Source organism: Panthera uncia, chromosome B4 (genome assembly GCF_023721935.1).
Source record: "Panthera uncia isolate 11264 chromosome B4, Puncia_PCG_1.0, whole genome shotgun sequence".
In the NCBI taxonomy this organism is placed as follows: Eukaryota; Metazoa; Chordata; class Mammalia; order Carnivora; family Felidae; genus Panthera; species Panthera uncia.
This window is the reverse complement of record NC_064809.1, coordinates 135301345-135317867: the sequence shown is the minus strand read 5'-3', so window position 1 is coordinate 135317867 and position 16523 is coordinate 135301345. Positions and strand designations below refer to the sequence as shown.

The window sequence follows — 16523 nt, the reverse complement described above, 5'->3', positions numbered from 1 at the left end:
GACAGGCCACCCCCTCCTCCTTCCCCCCAACCCCCCGCCCCGCCACACCACGATGGGAGGTGGGCGCCCAGGCCCCCAGCGGCTCTCCAAAGGAGGGAGTGCATGACAGGGAGGCCCCAGGAAGAGCTGCTTTCTCAGCAGGGGTTCCGAGGGGTGGCACCAAGGGCCGCTCTGGGTGTGCAGGGAGGGGGCGCCCCTGGGAGGCAGCTACTGGACGTGGCTTGGGATGGGCACGGGTCCCTGCCGGCCCCAGGTACGGCTCCCCAGGGAAGAGCTCGAAGCCCCGCCAGGACTCAGCACGGCCAGGCGAGGTGGCCGACCGCTGGCTGAGAACCCACGACGTGCCATGTGCCTGGCACACAACAGACGTTCAGACAGGGCAGAGAGTGGAGTGCAGTGGGTTTCAGGCACAGGAGGCCAGGAAGGAGGGCCTGAATGGCGGGCACGTCTCTTGGTGATAACACACAGGCAGGACCACTATCAAAGGCCTCGTGGGGCAAAGGGCCTGTGAAGGGGGAGCCTCCGGGATGAAGGCGGGGCCGGGGCCCCGCGTCCGAGTCCTATTCTCTGTAAAGGAGCAAAATGCCCTTCTCCCCCCGGGGCTGGCACCGGGCTGTGGGCTTTAGGGCAGCCTCAGAACCTTCCAAAATGCAGAGATGGGGCTGCCCCTATCTGGCCATGGTGCCTGGCAGGCAGGTGGGTGGCCTGTGTCCCCCTGCCAGTGATGGAAGGGTCTCCTTGCGCGGGGCTGGGGCCGGCTACGGCAGGACGATTCGGGCCAGGGGGCCGAGTCCCCTTTGCCCAGAGCAGGCCGCGATGCCGGCCTACTGCTCTCCCACCCCTTCCCCAGGACTGGGCTCGCAGAGGCCCACCTGGGCCCCCAGGCCAGGAGCCTCCCCCAGCCCCAGGTGCCCAGTGGGAGGGAGCTCGGTCGCCCCTGGGCAGACAAGCCTCCTCACCAGCCTCTCCCTGACTCATCCAGGAGAGCAGACGGAGGTGTGGACAGAGGCCTGTTCCTGAGGTGCTGCCCCGGGGGGTTGTCTGGGGCTCCCCCTCCCCTGCAATGCCCTCAAGACAACCCAGGGCCGGGTAGCAGCACAGTCCCCACTGCACAGCCAGAGCGGCTAAGGGGCAGTGCGTCCCTGGGGACAGCTGGGAGACCACGCTGGCCGCCCGGGGGGCTGGCAGACCGTCTCTGACCCCGGGGGACTCACGGTGAAGGCGATGGCGGACGTGTAGACGGAGTACCAGTCCGATAAGGCAGAGAGGTTCTTCACGAAGCTGGTGACGGGTTTGGCACCACGCTCTGGGGACAGAACGACCGCGGTGAGGCCGGCACTCAGGCACACCCCGGGGGGCAGCCAGCAGCGCAAGGGGCATGAGTGCAGGGGGCCCCGAACAACCTGGATTCCTGGGGCACCTGACCGCCAGCTGGCCTCTCCCAGCCACCCTGGTGCCACCTACTGCGCACCATCCCTGCGCAAGCCGCCAGCTGGCCGCTCCCCCCCCACGCCTGTGCCACACACGGGAGAAAGAGGGAGCCGGGGTGGTGGGGGGTGGGGTGCCTGTCATCGCCCGGGGCCTGGCCAATACTTGGAGAAGCACCGCTTTCCACTGGGGCTTCCAGGCCTAGAGGGACACGTCCAGGCCCAGCTTGGGGACGGGCAGAGCTGGCCTCATCCTGTCCTGCTCCAGATGGATGGCGGGGGGGGGGGGGGGGGGGGGGGGGGGGGGGTGCTGGACATGCTGCTGACGGGAGCCTTGTTCCTAAGGAACCCTGGCCCCACACGGCCATGCTAGGTACTCACTTAGTCGCCTCATGTTTTCCGTCAACCTAAGAGGGAGGGAGAGAGAGGTGAGTGCCAGCACCTGCACAGCCGCGTCCCCACCGCCATGTTCCACTGCCACGCGGGGAGCACAGCATGACCTGGGACGCGGGGCCCACACCAGGTGCAGCTCACTGCTGATCACTAACTTGGGGGGGGGGGTGTCACCTACGGTGCTGCCCCTCGTCTCCCGCCCACGTCCCAGAACCTGAGTCCCCGAGACGATGGTCCCCACACGCCTTGTCACGAAGCCCAGAGTGTTGAGCTGGGGGGGGGGGGGGGGGGGGGCCTGCCTCGCGCCCCTCCCCCCTCGGTGGGGAAGGGCACGTGGCCGTGCCCCGGGACCAGCCCTGGCGTCAGCCACTTTGTCGCTTCGCCCCGGGCGCTGGCCTGGCTCCCCCGAGGGCCCCTCCCCCCCGCAGGCCCCCACCTCCGGGCGCTGAGGGGCTCCTCCGTCTCCACCGTGCTCTCCTCGGGCTGGAACCGGAAGTCCTCCACGTACTCCCCAAACTTCTCGTAGAACCACTTCTGGACACGGGGGCACAGCCCCTGTCTCCGCCGGTCTGCGGGGAGGGGCTCCCGGTCAGGAACACGGATACAGTGGGGCGTGGACACCCTGACGCCGAGCCTGACCCGCTCCTGCCACGAGGCCCGCCACGGCCACCGCGGATCCCGTGGCGTCTCTGTTGTCACACGCCCCTCCCGGGGAGCAGCTGCAGCCCCAGCAGACGGCCCGCCCCCCCGGGGACGGGGTCGCCCTCCCTTTCTCTCTCTGGCTGGGGGCTCACCCCCTGGGACGCCGTGGACCTGAGGGTCGGCCAGGGAACGTGTGCGCCCAGGGGTTGTGTCCTGGTGGGGGCCCCAGTGAAGGACGTGGCCTTTGCCCCCCACGACCAAGACCTTCAGAAGGGGACCCACCTCACAGATTCAGAAAACCAGGAGGAAACCACGCACCCTGAGTGCTCCGCACAGAGTCACCCGCAGGGGGCGCTGTCCCGCCACAATTAAGGAGAGGGAGGGCAGGGACGTGGTCCCGCGTGACACTCTTACCGGGCCAGGTCTGTGCACACAGAGGCCGCCCAGGCACAGGGAACAGAGGTCTCGGAGAGGAAAGGAACGGGGAGCGTCTGGGGGCCTCTCACCCCTCCCTGGAGCAGGACTGTGCTCAGCGCACGCAGAGGTGGGCAAAGCAGTGAATGCTACAGCCACCTGGACGGCTGGACAGCAGCCACGGGCAGTACGTGACCCGGTGGGACCGCCTGCGTCCCCATGAAACCACACTATGGATGCTCAATTGTGAAATCCACATTCCTTTCATTTTTTTCCAGCCGTTTAAAAATGCAGAAACTTTTTTTTAAAACCGTGAAGTCAGACAGGAGGCTCCGGTATGCCAACCCCCAGGTCTACGTCGGGCCTGTAGCCTGGACAGGCTTCGGGCGCTGCTGACCCCTCCGTGCTGGCTGCGGGGCGGGGGGGCACCACGCAGAGCACCTGTCCCCTCCTCCCACTGTCGCTCCCTCTGCCCACACACCGCACCGGTGATGAGGGCTACCGAGTGGACCTCGGCTGGGGACCCAGAGCGTTGGGGTCTTTCCACCCTTCACTTCTCTGACACTCCCCAGGCGTGCAGAGGACTCATCAATCACGGTGCACAGCCGGGACCTCGGGGTCTCTCCTGCCGCTCCTGGCTTGGAACCCGGGTCTTGAGCGTGGAGGGGCCCGGGGAGACGATGACAGGGCACAGCAGCCGGCCCTGTACCCGGACCGGCCTACCTGCACGTCCCCGCTGGAAGACAGGACCTGTCTGGGCCTCCACGTGGCGGGTGCCCCTTGAAGAGGCTTTCCCTCCTGGGTCTCGGTTCCCTGAGCTGTATGTGAGACAGGCCTGACCCCGAGGCCCTGCCAGCATGACTCTGAGCTCCCAGCACAGAGGGGGTGCTCACGAGTGGTCAGCCCATGGGAACGGGTCCTACGTCAGGAGATGGGAGGGCCAGGCCCACCCCGGGGTCAGATCCCTAGACAGCTGGACAGAAAATCCCATTTCCTCCCAGGACATCGTTAGGAAGGACAAAGGGTAGAGCGAGATAGAGAACAGGGCTCGGCAGGCGGGGAGGTGCAGAGAAGAGGCTTCTGTGTCCTGACCCAGGGAGGGGCCCCCAGGTCAGTGGCCGAGAGGCCAGTGTGAGGACGACGCTCCTCGGTCGGGAAGGGCTGGAGCGGGTGCCGTGTGGCATCTTTACAGAACAATAAAATCACATCTCATTTGCTGTGACCGCTCGCCAGCTCGCAACCGGAGCCGCCCACGGGGGCCCGACGCACGGAGACCCCGCGTGGGCAGGTGTGCCCAGGAACGGGCCCAACCCCCACCCCACCCCGGCCCGGCCGCCCACGGGGGCCCTACCTGCTCCGTTATTGACCTGGGCCTGCCCCTTCGGAGGCTGCTGGGCCGTCTGCTCCTCGGTTCTTAAAGGGAGGGGAGAAGGGGCAAGAGTCCTGTTAGTTCCAAGCGAGTCCGGGCTCTGCAAAGTCCTGGCACTCAGGGAGCCCACCGCACTCAAGTGTTCCTTCCCAGCAGCTGGGCTCCACTGGGACCTGACGGCTCAGACGTTGCGACGGCGTCCAGGCCTCACAGAGTCGCGTTCGTGACGGACACGCTTTTCTTGCTGTTTTTTTAATAACCGAGTAATCACTAATAAACATGCAATCCTTTCCTCTCCTATTAACACATCTGCTTTTTTTTAAGTTCATTTATTTATTTTGAGAGAGAGCAAGTACGCGGGGGGAGGGGCAGAGAGGGGGAGAGACAGAATCCCAAGCAGGCTCCGCCCTCGGCACAGCCCCATGTGGGGCTTGGACCGTGAGATCCTGAGCTGAGCCGAAGGGTCAGATACTTAACCGACTGAGCCACCCAGGCGCTCCTAACACATCTGTTTCTTTATTAAGTTCCGAATAAATACCCCTTACGCTAATTAACTAGCATGCTAATGAAAAGACACTTATCGATGCACGTACTCAGCAAGCCCCGTGCAAGGCCACAGGCTGGGTGATGCCCGTGCCAGCCACCTGCCTGGCTTCCTGTCCCTGCGGCCCGGCCACAACGGATCATGGCAGTCCCCCGGCCTCAGAGCCCTCGCCTGGAGTTCTGTCCACCTGCCAGACCCTGACTACTGATCTTTCAGCCAAAGGGCCTGATGGAGCTGGCCCAGCCCCCAGCCCCCGGGTGGTGCTTTGGCCGGGCCGCAACGCACTGTTCCTGTGGCTCCCAGGCCAGCAGGGACCCCAGGATGTGGGGAGGGTGGAGCCCCAGGCAGAACTCAGCAGGGGCTTGGGGGGCGGGGTGGAACACAGAGGACTCTTTCAAGGTAGAGATGCCAGGCCCGGGAGACCCTCAGCTTCGGGGAAGGACGGGGGGCGGTTTCTGCTCTGTTCACGTAACGGGATTTCACGCCACGCTTCCGTGAACCGACCTGGTTCGCGGGCTTGAAAGCCGCGACTGGAATCTGGAGCAGGAGGCGCAGGGGACGAGCTGGACGGGAGACAGGCAGGGTGGGCGAGGCCTGCAGCCTCACTAGGCAGTGGGTGAGGAACACACGAGACAGAGGCGGAGTCCCAGAGAAGGGAGCCACGGCCAGGGAGGAGGGGGCCGGGCGGCCCAAACAGCCGTCCACGCCCAGAGCTCCCACCGACAGGGGTTTACTGGGAGCAGGAGAGGCGCCCAGGACCCGACGGAGTGCCTTCCATTCCCAGGCACGGGTGATGGCCTCAACACCAGGATGTCTCCAGTGAGCCTGGAGGTTCCGGAAGCCGCAGCCCACCTGAGAAGCGCTAACAAATGTGCTCCTGCCGAGCCCGGGCCCAGGCGTGCGCTGCCAAGGACACGGCCCTGCCTGAGCCACAGGTGGGCCCGGGGTCCGGGTGGCCGGTGGCCGGTGGCCGCTTTCTGGGGCCCTGGGCTCGGTTTACACGGGCACTAACTGACTTTTCTAACACGATTACCTGCTAGAAACAAAGAGCCATTTCAACAGTAACGGGCTGCGTGCCGCCCCCTGGGAGAGGCCGGAGGACACGGGGGTGGGCACTCCGGGCGACACGTCCCACCAGACCTGGGCTGCTGTCGGTGCCTGTTACGTGCACGGGACACAGGAGGCGGCGGGCAGCGGGGAGATGGCGCATCGGGACATCGCAGCCTAAGACGTTGGGGCGCCCGGTCCCACCCGCAGCTCCCGGTCAAGGGGGACACCAACGGGGTGACCTCAGGGAAACAAGAGCCGTGTGACCTCGATCGGAAAAAAGGGGCCTTGGATTTCTAACACCCGTGGACTCACTCAAACGTTCCGGAACAACCTATGCTAATGCTTGATGATCGGCCAACAAGGCTGGAGTGGAATGTGCCTGAATTGCTTTTTGAAAATCCAATTTTCTGATCCGCAACCCGTCCGAGGCCAGAGGGCACTGAGGCCCGGGAGGTTCCAAGTGTGATGCCAGGGCCGGGCGCCAGGCTCACTCTGCCCCCGACCCTCCCTGGGCTGGGGGGGTCCATCTCACCCCACACACAGAGCAGCCCCCACCAAGGCTCAGCATGGCCTGGGGCCCAGCACAGGAGCGGCCCGAGAGGAGAGCCCGAGGCCGGGGTCCCAGGCAAGGCCTGGCCACAGACGGGCACAAGGCGGGAGGGCGGTGTTTCTACGTGGCTTTTGGACCCCGAACTGGAAAAGGCCTTTGCCTACTGATAAATAAGCTTTAACCAAGATGGTTTTTCAGAAATTCTCTTTAAAACCAAAACAGAGGTTTACGTAAACCTAATCCCCAGGTTTCAATCCTACAGCTCATCTGCAGCTTGGGTGTGTGTGTGTGTGTGTGTGTGTGCGCGCGCGCATGTGCAGGGGCCCCTCCACATGCTCACCCAGCAGGGACGGCCCACGGCCACCCCCACACAGACCTCAAGGTGACGGTGCAAAAGGTCATCACTTGTGGGACGCACAGCTGGTGAAGCGTCCGACTCTTTGATTTCAGCTCAGGCCATGATCTCACGGTTCGTGGGATCAAGCCCCATGCTGGGCTCTGTGCTGACAGCACAAAGCCTGCTTGGGGTTCTCTCTCTCCCTCTCTCTCTCTGACCCTCCCTAGCTCATGCTTTCTCTCTCTCAACATAAACAAATATTAAAAAAAAGAGAGAGAGAAAGAGTCATCTCTTGCATGAAACCTGCTTCTCCCTGTACCTCCCCCTTCAGGCCTCAGTTTCCAGAAGGTTCCTAAACCCCACCCCCACATAAAGCAGGGGAGCAGCCCCACGAGGCACCCCAGGACCCTTAGCTTCCTGGGTCCTGGCCTGGATGTTCCTTAACTATAATCACCCAGCTGGCCCCCAAGCAGACCTGTGGGAGACTGGTCCCTCTGCGTCCTCAGAACTGGGAGGGGACTTTGGTGAAGGGCTGGGGAGTGAGGCCGGGCGGGGGCTGGGAAACGGACAGAGCAGACACGTGGGCAAACACCACTCAAGGCCACCGGGGGGACTGCAGCCTCCAGCCAAGGGCTCCGGGCGAGGCTGGACCCAAACACGCATCTGCCCCAGACAGAAGTGCGTTCTGTCGGGGAGACGGCGCTGTGACGCGCCACAGAAGGCTGGCCGTGGCCGGCAGGCTGAGAAGGCACCCGGGGACAGGGCCAGTCCCTGGATCTCCCAGCATCCGTCCAGGTCAGGTGACTCGCTGCACCTCTTTGCATAATTAAAACGTAATTGAATCTTTGCACGTCTACAGATTTCCACGTAAGAAAGTTCAGCATCAGGTAAAGTCCTGGCTGAGGCCCATGTGCCGATGTCTGGGACGGGGCCCCGGCCTTGCAGCCGGGGCAGAATGCAAAGCAGGGTGAGTCCCTCCCCTGACAAGCTCGAGGCCTCCCCCCACCAGGGAGTCCCGAAGAACCCCGAAACAGCCACACTGACCCGCGGGGACAGGCAACACAGCCTGATTTCAACGCTGCCCCAAAACACACAGGAGTTGTCCTAAACGCCTGCAGAGCAGGGTAAAGACCCTTCCTCCAAAGACAGCCAGGTGCCCCCAGCTCCCGGGAGCTGACCACCAACCGGTAAGACCTGAGAGGAAGCCAGCGTCTGGCCATCGCCTTCCCACCGACTAAACCCCGTGCACGGGGCACCTGGAGCCTGGGGGGGGATCCTCGGAACCAGAGCTGGTGACGACACTCGGTAACAACAATGCACTCGCCCACCCCACAGAGGAACCAGCTCTTGGCGGGGATGTCCCAGCAGCGGCCTCGTCCGCCAGGCCGCCAGCCTGCAGGGACAGGGAGAGCACGGGTCTCCGAACGTACAAACACCCCCCGGAATGACCCGCTTCTCGCTGGCGGCACCGTGAGGCAGAGGCCCAGCTCTCGCGGGCAGAGGTGGGGGGTGCCGAGGGGGCCACGCACCAGGGACAGCTCCACCCACAGCAGGGCCCACACCATCCCCCCCAGAAGCCGGGGCGTCACCTCCAGAGCGGAGGGGCGCTGCCGGGACGAGGGTGACCCTCCGCGGCGGGCGAACCCCGAGGTCGCTGCGTGCGTCAGGTGGCTCAGGAAGGGGTCCCGACCCCCGTGGCGGCTCAGGGGCGAGGAGGCGCCCGCGGGGACAGCGGGGGGCCTCGGCCCCCTCCTCACCTGGCCTTCAGCACCTCCTGGACCTTCTGTTCCAGCTCCATCCGCCGCTGCCGCTCCCGGTCCAGCTCCTGCCGAAGCATCTCCGAGTTGGTTTCTTCCCTCAGCTTGCGGAGCTCCTCCTCTGCAGGGAGACAGCTGCGAGGTGACCGTCGCCCGGGTCCACCCTGCCTCTCGACGGCGCGGGCACCACGGGAGGGCTCGGACGCAGGGGTCGGCCACCGGCTTCGGCCTTTCCCGGGTGTCCCCACGCCGGCCCTCCTGCCCGCCCCGCGGCCCATCCGCACTACAATGCCCACTGCGGAGCCCCCGCGCTTTCCGCCGGGCTTCGATGTGCCCCGAGTGCAGCCTGGGCCGTGACCTCACGGGGGAGCCGGAGGAACCGGCGCGGCCACAGGCGGGCCCTGCCTTCTGCACCGTTCCTCAGGAGCAGACCCTGTCGGCGGGCGCCGCCCAGGAGCACCGGGCCCCGGCTGTCTCTGCCCCCCTCAGAGCGCCTCCCCCACCGGGTCCCCCACAAACGCCTGGGGAGCGACAGCTGGCCGCGGGCAACTGGTTCAACTCTCAAGGGCTGTGCCGAGTCTCGTATCACAGCAAAACGCGAGAGTCCCCCTGAAAATCCTCGGCTCCTGCATTTCCCTGTCGCGGTGCAGAAGGCTCTCTCGTTTCTGAGCTGGACACGCGGTGGCCCTGCTCTCGTCACAGCCCCACGACGGCACGGAGCTCGGCCGTCTCCACTCTGCCCCCGGACACCAGCCCTCACTTCTCAAGGCTCTGCATCGCCTCCTAGAGGGGTCGCCACCCGCCGGGGACAGACGGACCGCACAGGTGTGAGGGACCGAAGACCTGCCTCCTCGCGGGGCTGGGCTGGGCTCCCCGCATCCAAACAGGTCACAGCTACCTGCTGAGAGACCCCGAGCGCCCTGCAGGGAGAGGCAGGTGCAACGGGGACGCAGCCACGGCAGCCCCCGACACGTGCCGTGGCCCGGCCACGAGCCCCCCCGGAGAACACGTCCCGAAGAGAGACGGCTCCCCACGCCGACGGTGCTGCCGAGGCCGAGACCCGGGAAGAGCCTCCTCCACAGGCATCTGCTGGGGGCCGATGATCCCACTTCCCCCTTTTAGTCAACGGTTAAAGTCATGAAACAAGTCTGCTGAGCTGGGGCCCCGAGCAAGACAGAACAGAGCGGTGGGGAGGCCCGCGCTCACGGTCACCCTGACGGACGGGTATCTCGCCGCTCTTCACGGGACCAGCGCGTGGCCTCGCGCACCAGGACACTTGTGACAGAGAAGTGAGCCACACAAAGGCTGGCCCTCTGGGGACCCGGACAGTGAGAACAGCCCCGTTCAGGGAGTGAGTCCGAGGGGTGGGCGGGCGTCGCGGGGCACGTGTGAGCGGGTGAGGGGGGTTGGCGCCGAGGAGAACTCAGCCCTGTGGACTCAGGAAAAGCCACACTTGGCTCGAGTCCTGGAAAGGTCTTCCTGAGACGCAGGAACGCGACCGACTAATTCACCAAAATCGGAGGTGAGGCCTGGAGCCGGGGAAGAGCCAGGACACCCCCCCGAGTCTGACCAGTGGCGGGAGTGCAGGCCTCCGCTGCCCCTCGCTGCCAGTCATGGTGAGACCCTCGCTGGCCTGGGGGGAGGGGGGGCCGGGGAGGGACCAGGGGAGGGACCGGGGGAGACCCAGAGGCTTCCTTTCCTATCCTGGCTGCCTCCCCAGACCTGGGGACACAGGGCTGAGCCCGAGCCCCCGAAATTCAGGCCAAGGTCAGCACGGCAGCCGGAGGCCCCAAGCGCAGACTGGCTTGCAGCAGGACGGTGCGTGACGGCAGGGCTCTGTGTCCAGACGGCACACGGGCAGGCCGAGAGGCCCAAGGTCAGAAGACCCTCCCGCCTCGAGGGTGCCTGGCCACACCTCCTGCCTGGGTTGTTCGCGGCTCGCCGGATTTCACGAAGAACACGGGTGTGCGAGGGCCGGGGCCCACCTGCTCGGTGAGCGTTTGGAGTGCGCGAGGCCCTCCCGTGCGTCTAACCCCACTGGGATCCGCCCGGCTCCGGGCAACTGCGCCCAGCACCCTCCAGCACCCGCCGGCCCCTCCGGGCCCCTCCTGCTACTGAGGCCTGTTGGGAGAAGGTCCCGCACAGAAAGAGGACACGCCAACGCCACAGGGAGCGGTCTCTCCCAGCTCCCACGCAGACCCCCTCAGTCCCGGGGTGAAGCAGGGTGGCCCCCACACAGCTAAGTCTCCCCAAAGACTGAGGCCTCTGGACCCGCTGAATCTGGACACAGAACAGGCCCCATGAGGGGGGCCGTGCAGAGGGGAGAGGAGAGGGTGGTCTCTGCCCAGGTCCAGAGAGCCACTTCTGAGTCAGAGCCAGCAACGGGGGCCAGGCAGCAAGGGAAGGCGGCCAGGGAGGCAGGTGACAGGAGCATGGAGCCCCAGCTCCAGGGCTGCGGGAAGCCCAGCTGAGCCCCGCCCCCCCGGCCCTGCCGAGGCAGCCGCGTGTCCCCGCTCACGGTAGCCAGCCAGGTTTATGGCAAAGGGGACCTGTGCCAGGCACACCGCCACACACACTGGGACTTCTGCACGTCGCCCCAAACCCACCCATCCTCCTGGTCCCAACTCTTACCCTGGTTCCTAACTGGCCCCTTACACCCTCCAATCCACCTCTAAACAGCACTCCTGCCGCCGTCCTGCCTGAAAGTCGGCAGGGGCTTGCGATGAAATCCAACCACTCAGCAAATCCCTCCAAAGCGATGCCCCGCACTCCGCCTCACCTGCTGTGTCTCACTGCTCTTCCCTCAGCTTTGCTCTTTGGGTCCACGCCACAGGGATCGCCTTTCAGAGATCAGCCCACGGTCTGACCCTGCCCCAGGACCTTTGCACATGCTGGTGCCCCCCTCCCTGCCACTCAGTCTCAAAGGCACCATTTCCCCTCCCAGAGCAACCTCCCTGACCGCTCCCCACACATTCAACGTGGCATTTTGTCACTTCCCTCATGGGTTTGCTCTAACAGGAACGTGGGCAACATGGGTTCTCCTCAGGGTGCTGGGAGGGGATTCCTAGAGGGGATGCAGGTCCACAGATCAAGGCTCAGCAAACGTGACCGCTAGAAACACAGCACGTTTCTAAGTCTACACTCGCGCAGGATCCCCTGGCTCGAGCCCACAGTCCCCGTCTGTCTACTGTCTGTGAAGGCCCAGGGCCCAGCCTGGCCCAAGGAGAAGCCAGGAAAGGCACGGTGAACGGACAGCCCAGCGAGTTCTCAGGCAGCAGGAGCAGACGTGTCAGCTGCAGGGCGCACACACCGGGACTGGCCGGGGGCCCGACGGCGAGGACACCAGTGGTGAGGGAGGGGCCGCTGCCCTGGCACGAGGCCTCCGGCCCCCGAAGGACACCCGCACCCTGCGCAGCGGACCTGCCAGCCCCCACGCGTCAGGCCTCAGCCGTCCCCAGCCCTGCACCGGGGCTCCCGGGGACCCACCCTGAGGGCTCAGGAGGACTGGGAGCCCCCACCTGTGGTTTCCGGGCACACACGGCACCGGCTGGGAGGTGCTCGGGCGACCGGGGACCCACAGCTTAGCACGTTATCGGCCCGGGAGCTCCGGCCTCCACAGAGACTTCCACTCGGCCCCACACCAAGCCCAGCTGCCCAGAGAGACCACCTGCTCGCACACAACTTCCTCAGCAAACGCCCACTGTGCGCGTATTATGCACCGGGCTTCGTCAAAGGGAACGCTGCCGTGATGAAGCAACCGCACCCCGGCCAGAGCAGGCATCAGGTGGCCCCTGTGAGCACATCTTCTGTGTATACCGGCCCCAGGGGGCTGGCCTGGACACGGCTCCCCACTGGCCCTTGGGCCCCTTGGGAGGTGGGTCCCGACACAGGTAGGGCCCGGGGACCCTCTTCCAAGAGGGCGCCCGCACACCGGCAGTGGGAGAGCTCTGCCCTCCCGTGTGCCTACACAGCACTGCCCAGCCTCCTCCCACGGCACTCGCTTCGGAGCAGTGTGGTCCTCCTGCGGTGGGCCTGGTCTAAGCAGGTGCCCGGTCAAGACTCACTGGATAAGCCAGTGGATGAACCTCGGGGTGAGCCTCCACGGGGTCCTGTCCACCACGTGCTGACGGGCAGACAGCCCTGGACAGGGGTGAGGGCACCTCTCCCCCGGGGGAGTGGCCATTGGCCAAGTCAGGTACCCCGGGGGCCACCTCACAAGTGCCCAGATTGGGGTGTTCTCGAGCTTTCCCATCCCAACACCCACACGCACCCCAAAAACCTCTGTGCATCTCAGCTCCGTCTGAAGGTCAAGGCAGCTGCGGACGCCTCCCCCATCCACAGGCAGTCAGCCCCTCCTGCATCATTGGCAGGAAACCACACTTTACTTAACTTGGCCGCCCCCGAGCTCCCTCCCCCAGGAGGCCAACCTGCGGAAGCTCAACACGTGGCTGGGTTCCACCACGTGGCAACTGTGGGCCAAGCCTACGTGGACACGTGTGGACACCCAGATTCCGCCCCACGAGCCGCCGGTGCGCTGAGCAAAAAAAGACACACTCACCATCACAGGTGGTTTCAGAGACGCGGGGCAGCCGAGAGCCAGGTCCTCTTAACACCCTCGGGGGTTAAGGCCCCTCGGCTCGGCCCTGCCCTGCCCTGCCCTGCCCAGGATGGAGGCTTGGGACCTCAGCCCCGGACTGGCCCCCGGTCTCCTGGCCTCCCCGGGTCGGTGGCCCCCTGCGGAACAGAGACGAACGCACCCCCGGCCCTCACCCCCGCGCCACAAAGCCCCTCCCGCCTCCAGCCAGTGTGGGGCAGCGGCTCAGTTTCACACCCTAGGACGCAGCCAGGCAAATCTGCCCGTCCCCCTTCCCGGAAAGGAGACGTCCACCTCTTCCAGCGCCTCCTCTCCTGGCGGCACAGAGACGTCTGGATAAATAAACCCAGCTGGCATTTGGGGCCGTCTCCCTCCCATTCTCTGAGCGAACAGCTCTCTGCAAGGCCACGCGGCTCTCTCCCCGAGCCTGAAATACCGACCAGACCCAGGGAGGGTGGGTGTTCCGGCCTGTCCCCCCAGCTGGTGACATATTTAGGTCAACCACAGTGCACAGGGCACAGGACACAGCAGCACAACCCTACCCACCCCCACCCCACCCCCACGGCCATCGATTTCTCCCTCCTCCCTTCCCGCTGAGTGGCAACTTCTGAGCCGGTCTCACTCCACCCAGCCTCCCCTGGGGGCCGCCTCTGACCCCGACGCCCTCTGACCTCAGAGCCCAGACCACAGTCTTTCCAGCAGCGACCAGCCTTCCTTCTGCAGAGCCCGGGCCCCGGGCCTGGACACTCGGCTGCCAGAGCGCGAGGCTTCCGGGTCTCAGCACGGGACCACCTCACATGGACTCCATCGTCACGTCTCCCCTGACCCTCTGTCTCCCTCTCGCGGGAGTTGCTGTAATTAATCAGACTGGGCACACCGGGTAACCAGGATGGCCCCCCTCTCGGATCCTTAACTCAGTTACAAGTCCCTTGGGCCACGAAGGTGACACGGTGGCAGGTTCTGGCGATGAGGGCGCAGACACTTTTGGGGGCCAGGATTCCGCCCCGCATTCCTTCCTGAGACAAGACTGCGTCCAAGGAGGCCCTACTGGGCCCCGGGAGGGAGGGACGGGTCCCTCCTTCCACCTGCCCCACGGGAACCCACAGGTCACAAAACACAGAACGGACCCCTTTCCTGAGTCAAATGGCCCTCAGGAGATGCAGGGGCCCCAGCAGCCCCCTCCTCCCACCCATCTCCTCCCCGCCTCTCTCCGGGCCCCACCTGAAGCAGGATTCGGAAAGTGCCCCACCAGCCCTGAGCACGAGAGCTCTGACTCTCTGAAGTCCCGTTGTGAGAAGTACGCCCACACTTCCACAAGCCCACGCCCTACACGCGCCATTTTGGTGCAGCATGCGCTCAGGCTGTTCGGAGCCCCTCTCTGCCTCTTCGTGGGGGTGCGGCCTGCCTCACGGGCCGTGGGAGCCACCCTTGCAGGGGGCCAGATGCCCATCAGTCCACAGGCACCAGCGGCTAAGTTACAGGCGGGGTCCCCAGGAGCGGGAGCCACACCCTGGCACATCAGGCCACCAAGTCAGGGCCCTGCGGGGCAGGAAAGGAGGCCGCATTAGAGACCACCGGGCCCGCCAGGGTCACACAGTGAGGTCCCCAGCACAGCGATTCGCTCCCTTCCAAGGACTGGTGTGGCCACGGGGGTGCCGCAGCAGAACGCTGGGGGCAGCCGGGAGCCCGGGGGAGGCTGTGGGAGCCCAAATGCCTGCCTGAGGAGGGAGTCTGAATCCCCAGACCTTCCAGGACCGGGGGTGCACCTGGAAGGCAGGAGTCTGTCCCAGAATTCGTGAATTCCCTCCCTGCACGGCTGTCCAGTGGGGCCCCCGTGAGAGCGGCGGGCACATGGCATGATGCCACCCACTCCCGTGACAGCCGTTGGGCAGCAGACTCAGGGCAGGGGGAGGCCCGGGGGTGTGGTGAGCCCTGAGGGACGCTCGGACTTTCTAAGCCTTGGCTCCCTCGTCCCAAATGCCCCCTCCTTGCAGCGGCAGGGTCCACACAAGCCAGGTCCTGCTCTAGTGGGGGCGTTCGGGGCCCCTTACAGAGACTGCTGACCGCTGCTTGCCAAGGGACAAGGCAAAATGAGCTACAGACGTGGAGCCCCGAAAACAGCAGGGTGTGGGAAGGCACCCCATGCAGGGCTCGCGCACAGAGTCCAGCAGGCGCCCCCCCCCCCCCACCGAGCCTGAGAGGCGGGCAGGGTCGGCAAGCTGACCGGGGACTCCGGGCACCTCCTCCACTGCCAGCCCACGGCCACCCGGACTCGGAGGGACAGAGAGAGGACGCCCTGGGCCATGCCCACCACACACCCAGACAGCGTGGGCCACGGCCCAACCCGGCGCCCCAGCCTCCAGGGGAGTCACTGGGAGGAAGGAACCAGCTTCCAGGCTATTTTTAAATGTGTAAAAGTAGAACTCTCAAGCAGGAGTCCTCCTGGCACAGAATTCAACAGGCCCAGCCACAGCCAAAAATAAAAATCAAGTGATAATCCTTAAATAAAACTCCTTCCCACCGGCCGGGCCTGCAAACACAGAGACCACTGGGAAAGCTGTTCCCGCTGGCCACGTGGGAGGCAGCACACCTGGGGGCCCCAGGCTCCGCCCCCACCCTTCCTCCTCCCCTGCAGCCTGCACCCTCCCCACCCGCAGCCTGCCGGCCCAACTCGCCCGCTGGCCATCGCCTCGGACCTTTCTAGAAGGCAGAACCACGTGCTCCCCACAGTGACCAGGTATCAGACTCTAAGCCGAGGGCACATGGCTACTTTAAATGACCAGCAAAAAAGCGCCCACGACAACTCCCTTCCCCCTCAGCTTCTCCCGGAGAAAAACCGTTCGGGATGGGCAACTTCCGTCCGCACAATGTCTCTGACGTGGACTTTGCTTACTGTGGTGTCACCAACGGTCAGCGACCGTGCTGTCTGGCCCTCAGGGGGCGGCACCTGCCGTGCTGGGCTGCTCAGACACCGGCCTACTGCAGGGTTAGGTCCCTCTTGGGAAACCAGCTGGAGTTTTGGGGGATTCTTGGGATTCTTTCCATGTAAAATAATAAGAAATAGGATCTCATCCAGGGTTTTGACCCAGAACAGCTGTCTTTCAGGAACCGACAGCCCCTCAGCACAGATGACGTGGCTTCATGTGGCCGCCCGAGGTCTGGGCTCTGGGGCCCCGGACTCAGAAACAGAAAATGTGTGTGTGCCCATCCCTGGTCCCTCTCTCTTTCCCCCCAGCACTTAGTGCCCCGCAGCTGAGCCCGCCATGCTCAGCCCTTCCCCACAGCAATGAGCTATTTTCTAAGCACCTGCACCCTGCACAGCTCTGGGGTGGGGGCCGCCGGGACTCTGCCCCCAACAAGGCAAGACCAGGCCCTGAGTCTCCGAGTGGGTGAGCTCACCAGGGAGCAAACGTGACACATAAAACACATGCTTAAGGACCAAACAC

At 65.1% G+C, this 16523-nt stretch overlaps 1 protein-coding gene across 4 annotated transcripts in view; it reads right to left on the bottom strand.

Annotated features, from left to right (window-relative positions):
- The window catches only part of GRAMD4 (GRAM domain containing 4), a 72463-nt gene that overhangs the window by 11285 nt on the left and 44655 nt on the right, over window positions 1-16523 (bottom strand). For all 4 annotated transcript variants that reach the window (XM_049626537.1, XM_049626538.1, XM_049626536.1 and 1 more), the window contains 5 exons: window positions 8484-8604; window positions 4228-4289; window positions 2257-2389; window positions 1809-1834; window positions 1215-1306 (listed from right to left, as the gene is read on the bottom strand). In XM_049626537.1, coding sequence (XP_049482494.1) covers window positions 1215-1306; window positions 1809-1834; window positions 2257-2389; window positions 4228-4289; window positions 8484-8604 — 434 coding nt within the window. The remainder of the gene's footprint in view (window positions 1-1214; window positions 1307-1808; window positions 1835-2256; window positions 2390-4227; window positions 4290-8483; window positions 8605-16523) is intronic.